Source organism: Lutra lutra, chromosome 13 (genome assembly GCF_902655055.1).
Source record: "Lutra lutra chromosome 13, mLutLut1.2, whole genome shotgun sequence".
Taxonomy (NCBI): Eukaryota; Metazoa; Chordata; class Mammalia; order Carnivora; family Mustelidae; genus Lutra; species Lutra lutra.
The window spans coordinates 3,292,480-3,300,553 of record NC_062290.1 but is presented as its reverse complement, the minus strand read 5'-3'; the positions used below and the strand labels follow the sequence as shown (position 1 = coordinate 3,300,553).

At 50.4% G+C, this 8,074-nt stretch overlaps 1 protein-coding gene across 4 annotated transcripts in view; it reads right to left on the bottom strand.

The window, feature by feature from the left end:
• Nucleotides 1-1,266: 1,266 nt before the first annotated feature.
• Nucleotides 1,267-8,074, bottom strand: part of LOC125083880 (uncharacterized) — a 64,520-nt gene continuing 57,712 nt past the window's right edge. For 3 of the 4 annotated variants that reach the window (XR_007122397.1, XR_007122398.1, XM_047700871.1), the window contains 2 exons: nucleotides 7,845-8,025; nucleotides 1,267-2,324 (listed from right to left, as the gene is read on the bottom strand). Coding sequence is in view for 2 of the 4 variants with exons in the window: in XM_047700871.1 (XP_047556827.1) it covers nucleotides 2,262-2,324; nucleotides 7,845-8,025 (244 nt within the window). In the remaining 2 variants the exon portion in view is untranslated. Of the gene's footprint in view, nucleotides 2,325-5,843; nucleotides 6,938-7,844; nucleotides 8,026-8,074 lie in introns of those variants that run through there. The other variant, XM_047700870.1, reaches the window with a different exon arrangement.

Genomic DNA, 8,074 nt, shown 5'->3' with positions numbered 1-8,074 from the left:
AAAAACTGGCTCCAATGTTCAAAATTTATTACATGCCACACTTTTGCAGCTGCTCAGGCCATTACCAAGTTTCCTGGGTATTCCAGATGTGACTCCCTGGAGGCCAAAGGAAACCACCTCACTGACATTTCTGCCCCAAATGCTGCTCTCAAAGAGGCCAATAGCCAGACCTCTGTCAAGTCCAAAGGGAAGTTTTCCCAAATGATAATTTGGAAAAATGGAACAGAGACCCCAAAAATTGGCCCCAGAAAATGAAAAACAGTATTAGAAATCTAACAATTATTGGTTTGATAAAAAGGGAGAATTCTGGTTTGGGCCAAAAAACAATCTGCCCACCAGAAGTTCCAAAATTCCCAGTACTTACCACTGTACATGCTTTAAACCACTGGTCTCCTGACGCCGTGACTGCATTCACAAACCAGTACTGGGGCGGTTGGGGGAGCTAACAGGGCCACAGAAAGTGCCTACTTTGCTTGTCCCACCCGTTCTGAGCCCAGTCCAGAGAAAACTGCTCTGCTCCCAGACTCTGGACCGCCTGCTGGGCCACTCCAGTTTGGCAAGTGACTCCCCTACAGTCTCCCTATCTCAGGGACAGACAGACATTTCAGTCGTGGTCTGTATGTTTGGTCACTGGACCGAAACGTTCCCTTGTAGACAGGCCACTGCTTCTCGTGTGGCTAAGATTCTGTGAGAAAGAGAATCCCTACCTGGGGAACCCTCTCCAACGTCCCCACGATCGGGGAACCCCTTTTACTGGGCAGGGGCTTTGGCAGATCTGTGCTGTCGGCGGGCGCTATGACACTTGCCCTGTGTACACCGTCCTAGGTGCTCAGAGCTCGTCACACTCACTGACCGTGTCACGGAGTCTCCGCTGGCAACATCTGTGAGACCCTCTGCACACCGTGGCCGAAAGCACTGCCGTGGGTCCTTCTAAGTCTCAGATCCACGGTCTTTGGAACTCCCAGACTCACCCTCCCAGAGAGTCCTGGGACATCCGGCCCACATGGCCTCCTCTGACCCACAGCTGATAAAGGGGGATCCACTTCGCTGCTCTCAAGGCCTAGCTGTTTATATTTTTAAAAAACCACAGTCTGGGGACGCCTGGGTGGCTCAGTCGGTTAAGCAGCTGCCTTCGGCTCAGGTCATGATCCCAGCGTCCTGGGATCGAGTTCCACATCGGGCTCCTTGCTTGGCGGGGAGCCTGCTTCTCCCTCTGCCTCTGCCTGCCATTCTGTCTGCCTGTGCTTGCTCTCTCTCCCTCTCTCTCTGACAAATAAATAAATTAAAAAAAAAATCTTAAAAAAAAAAAAAAAAAACACAGTCTGGCAGAGCGATCTTTCCACGCTGTGCTCCCGGGGGACGTGACCTGCATCACACCTTGCAACCCGAGATTCCGTCTGTTGGAAAAGATGCTTCCAGAAGGACTCGCTTCAACCTCGCTGGAAAGTGCCGTCAAACTCCAGGGAATAGGCTGTCGGGTTCACGTGAGACCTGCAGAGAAACCAGCAAACCCCGACTGCCCCGCACGCCATCTGGTGAGCCTGAAGTGCAGATTCCCCAGAACTGAAGCAGGTGACACCTGACCACACGGCTTTTCCACAATGTCCCTGCTCTTTGCACTTTTTCTCCCCTATTTATGTTGGTCTCTCTGTCTTTCATGTTACGGCCTTCTTTCAAATACTTGCTGATCCTCATTCATTCAAGTGTAAGACTGAGTAAGTGTGACCTGAAGCTTGGGTAGGAGCTGGTGCGTGTGGGCGTCTGCTTCAGATGCAGATGAGTGTGCACTGCCTGTGTCTAAGTATTTTTCCTCTTCTGCTGGTCACTTTCCTGGAAGGAGCCTTCCATGTCTCTGAGCTTCAAAGCAAGTGTCAGTAGCGATATGGGAGGAACATGGAGACATGCAGCCATGTGTGGGGTGGGAGGACAGCTGCCTGGGGACAGGTAAGGGTCTGTTCTCAGTCACGTGGTAGAGCTGCAGGGGAGCAAACTGTCACCCTAAAATGTGTCTCTCTGGGATGTGGGTGTTATGGGCTGCTTATTTTTAAGAAACAGAAGGCTCAGGAAGAACCTTGGCCTCCCCTCTAAGTGTGTAAAGAATGTAGGTAGAGAACCTGCTCCAGGAGAGAGCTGTGGCCATCAGTCAACCCGGTGGAGCAGGAACTTGCTGTGCTGGACAGGGGGGCACCCCACGAGGTCTGCTTGCTGAAGTTCCTCCATGTCCCATGGTGTCTAAGTTGTTTATCAGACATTTACTCCTTTCATCCTCCTGTGAATTGTCTTCCTTCTCCTTGAAGGACCGAACACCAGTTGTTGCTAGATCCCTTTATATGGGAAAAAACACATAAATGGGGAATAGGAAATCACCTAACAGAGAGGCTTTCACTTGAAGATCTAATTTGAATTAATTCACATTCAAAGAGAAAGAAAATTGTTAAGATTCTCTTGCTTTCAGGTGCCTGATCGGCTCAGTGGGTTAAGCCTGTGCCTTTGGCTCAGGTCATGATCTCAGGGTCCTGGGATCGAGCCCCACATTGGGCTCTCTGCTCAGCAGGGAGCCTGCTCCCCCCGGCCGCCTGCCTCTCTGCCTACTTGTGATCTCTCTCTCTCTGTCAAATAAATAAATAAATAAATAAATAAATAAATAAATAAATAAATCTATCTTAGGGAAAAAAAGAAAAGATTCTCTTGCTTTCCTGTACTTGGTCTGGCACCTGTTAGCTCATGACGGAAACACATGTCAGTTGAAAAAATTGTGCATCTTTTTCTCCATTTCCCAAGCAGAATGCACATGACCTGTGAGATACTATGAAAACAGAGCTGCAGGGCAGGAGGACACACACTACAGGATCTCTTAACGTGCGGCCACCACCCCCAAATCCTGGAGGTAGCCAGCGCCACTGGGCACTTCTCACGCAGCATCCTTCAAGGACATCCAGTGTTCCCCAACCTGGTGTCTCCCTCTCCATAGCTAGCTGTCTAGACCATGTCCTTCTGGAAAGGGATTCTGAGTGAGATTTGCCTGCAGGTGGTTCTCAGGAAGTTCTCAAAGGAGCCACATGCGGGAGGGAAGCAGGACCGGATGGAGAAGGCAAGTTACTACAGAGGCTTCATCTGATCCCACAGGGACGTCTGAGGCTGGTGTGGTGCCCCAGAACTGCCCCTTTGCACCCTGCATTGACAGTCACCAGAGTCAGGCTGCCTCCAGGGAAGGGACAGAAGTTGGCAGAGGGCAGTGCCTGTGGAGGGCTCTGCTCCGCTCTGAGCCGTTAGCAGGCAGCACACCTGGCAGCTGGGGAGAAGCCTGTCCTGGCAGTGGGGGGTGGCGGGAGCTGGCCATGCACTTGATGGGCCATCATTCAGAAACCTGCAAACCCCCGACCCCCAGGTGGCTGCTGCTGCTCTGTGTCCATAGCTCATGGTCACATTTACAATCTCACATTCTTTATCTATTTACTGTGCAATTAAACCTAAATGCCGGGGCTTTCTCCATCAGCTGTTCCACCTGGGGTCATGTGTCAACGTCAGCGGAAGCCTCGCCGCCCCGCAAGGACGCGCCACGATCACGGCCGGTCTGGAGAACGTACTGCAAGCTCCTCCGTGCTTGCCACCGGCAGTGGCACCATCGCTCTGTGACCTGAAGGAGGGGTCCTTCTCTCTTGCCTGAGTTCTGACTTGACCTGTGTGCACTTTTGGAGCTGAGAGGTCTGAACGGATTCGACAGATTGCAGAGGTCACCTGTTTGCCGCCGGCGCCTCCGCCCACAACCGCACGCATCAGTGTTCTCGCAGATACTGTGGCCTACTGGATGTGAGGGTAGAATAATGAACTCTTATTTAAAGCCGCTATTTCATTTGCTGAGGCTTGTTCACGAGTGTACGTATGAGTCTGCTCGGGCTGCCGTGGCAAAGGACAACAGACATAAGGGACGTTTGGAAGCTTGAGATCTGGGTGTGAGCAGGGCTGGTTTGAGACCTCCCTCCTGGGCCTGCGGATGGCTGCCACCTCCCGGTGTCCCTTGGTGTGTGTCTGTGTCCCCATCTCTTCTTATGAGGACACCAGTCATGCTGAATTAGGGTCCTCTTGCGACCTCATGTCAGCCCACACCAGTGTGGCACCCATTCCATTTCTCAGCATAGGTCCCATGCTCCCAAGATTTGCTTTCAGACCTGTGTTCAGAATGTGTTTTTCCCTCAAAAAGACCAGCATGCTTTCCCTTATGGGTAGTTTGGATGTTGGGGCTCTATATGCATTCATTGGGCCTGGAGTCAATTTCTGTCCCATGTTCAGTACATCAAGAGTCATCAGAATCACCCAGAGGGCTGTATTAAAACTAATCGCTGGCTCCACCCCCAGAGTGTCTGACCCCAGGGGTCTCGTGGGGCCTGAGGTTTTGTGTTTCTGACAAGTCTCCCAACATTCCCCGGGCGGGGACGGGGGGACGGGACACGGGACTCACTCACCCATTCCAGGCATGGCCCACCAGGTGGCGCAGTGGGAGTGCCCCGGACAGGGGCCCTGCTGGTGCTGGTCGGGGAGGGGGTTGGGGAGGGGTAAGGCACCTGGGCACTAGGGACCCTCCCTACAGCCTGTGGATCTCTTCACCCCTTGGGAGGATTTCTGCCCTGAACTGTTGTGACCCAGCTTTAGCTGTGGCATTTCAGATCTCAAAAGTAATAAAATTCTAAATGACACGGACCGGTAATGAATAAAACCGGAAGGAACCGTAAATCTTTTTCAGTACAGGACTTTTTCACACCCGTGCAATCAGCAGATGCAAAATAGAGCTGAGAAGGACAAAGGGTCTTCCTTCGGCTTTGACTTTTTTTGTTCTTACATTTTGTTTGTCAGAGTCAATAGGATCCACTTACTTGTGAAATTAATTTCCTAACCATCTGCTACACTTGAACCTAACTCATGAGGCAGTGTTAACTCTTCCTGTTTAAACTGCGCTTGTCACCGACGGCAAGAGAATCGTAAGGGTTTATAGGACTCAGATGTTAATCAGAGGAAGTGGTTATTAGTACTGGGGGCGAAGGGAAGCTAATTAAATATGCAACTAATTATGTGTATATTAGAAGTAATGTCACGAAATTGTCATTTTGAGTGGTACGCGTCCGTGTGATGATTGAAAGCAGAGGTCATGAATAAATAAAACTTTTTTTGTAGAAAAAATAATCTCACTTTATTAACAGATGTGTTTCTCAGTGTAGTAAATAAGATGTTCATTAAGTGTAGGGGGATTACAAGATCTAAGTGCTCAGAAAGTTTGAGCTTATGTGCAAACCCTGTGTCTTTGTGTCCAAGCATCTGAAATGTGCCGGGCAAGCTATATAATTACTCTATGAATCGGGTCTATGATTTCTAGTGTTTTCCGAGGGATGTGAGAAAGCAATTATCAAGAATGCACCTTTGTGGAGGGAAAAAAACCCAAACTGCATTAGAGGGAATAAAAGTCATGCAAGGAATGTCGAGTTATTTTAGCGCAAGCAGATTTCTGAACACTTCATTAACAGAGGGTATCTGCCAGGAATCTTTTCTCTTTTTCTATATGTTTCCTTAAACTTTAGCAAAGAATATTGCTTTTTATCAAGGCAAAGATTTGCATGCGGTGATGGGGAAGAAAAACAGTAAGGAAGCAGATCATCTTGACAGGTGGTCCTCGGCACATTTAGACCCCGCAGCAGCAGGAGGTGAGTCAGTCTGCGCACTAAGTGCCCCAGGGCCTGGGCCTCAGCTCTGATGGGTGCGGTTCTGTAGGCTCTGTTTGGGGGGCACAGAGGGATTGAGGGCTAAGATGGTAAAATCTGCTGGGAGGGGCATGTGAGATCCTTAATCACAGGTTAATTCAAAGTGAATTTTATTTTTTATTTATTTTTTTCAAAGTGAATTTTAAATGGAATCCTACATTTTAATCATCACATCTGGGGTATATGTGCTGCCCATACTTCTTGTAAAGGATCACCTGGGCCCCTGTGGTGCGTCAGTCAGCTTGGGTGGTCACAGCAAACACGACGGCTGGAAGTCTGATATCAGCGTGTCAGCCCGGTTGGGTCTTTCTGAGGCCTCTCTTCTGGCAGGTAGACACTGTCTTCCCCTGTGTCCTCTCGCGGTCATCCCTCTGGGAGTGTGTGTGTCCTCTTCTTTGTTTATAAGGACATGAGTCACATTGGATGAGGGGACACCCTAATGACCTCATTTCACTTTCAGATGTAAAATCCTCTGTCCATATACAGCTCCATTCTGAGGCCCCAGGTGTTAGAAGGTGACCATATGATCTTGGGGGGCCAGAGGGCAGAGTGTTACGGCAGCCACAGCAATTGTACACACACGGCTTCCGGACCCAAGTAACCTGCGGAAGCCTTTGTCAGGAAGGAGTCTGTGGCTCGGCAACTGCACCAGCAGCGTCTGGCACCGAGGGGGACAGAGTCCACCCGTGACGAAGTACGCACATGGGGTGCCTTGGCTAACGAGGGTAATGGGAGTGCGGTGGTAGACGTTCTACTTCCAGTGAACAGGATGCTGATAAAGTTAACATGCTTAGCAAGAACTGAGTCACCCGTGTTGACGGGGCACTAAAGCTTCTCGTTGAAAAGCAGAGTGTGTTTCCCGAGCATGGGAGCAGCTAGCTGGTAGGCATCAGACGCAGAACGGTGTCTAAGTGGCTACAACTCCGTCAAGTCCCCTACCTGCCTCGTGCTTCCCAACTGAGCCTTTCAGACAGAGCGGGTGTGGACCGGCCTGGGCCCACGTGAGAAAACGAGCCTCGGTCCTCAGCTCACAGGAGCGCATGGCGCTTCCGCTGGACCACGGAGGGCTGCACGCCCCCGGGGGAGGCAGGAGACGAAATGGCAGAGGGTGCACAGCTGACGTCCCCAGAGCATCCCTCCCGTGGGCAGGCCGCCGGAGATGCAGAACCGTCCTCACCCCGGGAAGGCTTGGTGGACAGCGATTCTCAAAGTGCAGCCCTGGGCGGGGAGCATCAGCTTCACCAGGGAATGGGCTGGCAATGCATGTTCTTGGGCCCCGCCCAGATCTAGCAAACCTAAGAACCAGCATTTGAACAGGCTCGCTGGGTAAGGTTGCCACATAGAGTAAATAAATACAACACAGGACACACAGTTTAATTTGAATTTTAGAGAAACGGTGAATCGTATTTTAGTATAAGCATGCTCCAGTCTTTTGCATAAGACATACTAGAATATGATTCACTATTTGTCTGAAATTCACATTTGACTGGTGTTCTGCCTTTTATCTGGCAGCTCTCCCTCCACACGATTCTGGCACATGTCAAAGTTTGGGAGCCACTGGTAGAGATCTGTCTAGGTCAGAAGCCCTGTTCTGGCTCTTTCCATGATGAACCCCAACCTTTTTTCATTAGATTCCCTTCACTTTTATCTCTCTCTGCTCCTCTTATAACCAGTGACTCTGTTCTGCACACTTGCTTTTATGCATCTGGGTGCTAGCTTACCCGAGCCAGGCAGACACCCAGAATGTGGCCGTATTTTGTGTCTATCCCAAGGGATTTGAAATGTAGATATTACTGGGGAGAAGGACAGTGATCCTAGCCACAGTGCCAAGCGGAACTGCTGTCAGCTCCTCCTCTTCTCTGTCCTTATGCTCCCTGAGACTGCGTCAAAATTTGTTCTGACATTTGCATTGTTACCCAAAAGCATCACCATTTTCTCCCACTGGGCCGCCTTGACAGCAGCCTTCCTCAGGTTCCCAGGTTCTCCAAAAAGAGCAGGAATGTTGGGCACATAACCATCTCCCAGATCACTCTTGTCAAAATGAAATAACACACTTATGGATTATGGGAACGGCTACAAGCATTATACACTCACCACCTTGACGTCGAAGCGACATTCATCATCACGGAGGGACGAAGCCCTTGGATGAGCCGACACAAACCTTGGACCGTGCACGTTGGCTGACACCCGGGGCTGCACTGATCCTTCCTGGCCTCCATGTGGGAGTGGGGTCAGAAGGTCCAGGAACGGGGCCACAGTGTGTATTTGTGGAGTTCTGAAAGGCAGAGACATCCCAGTTACTGACCACGAAAGCTTTGTTTCCA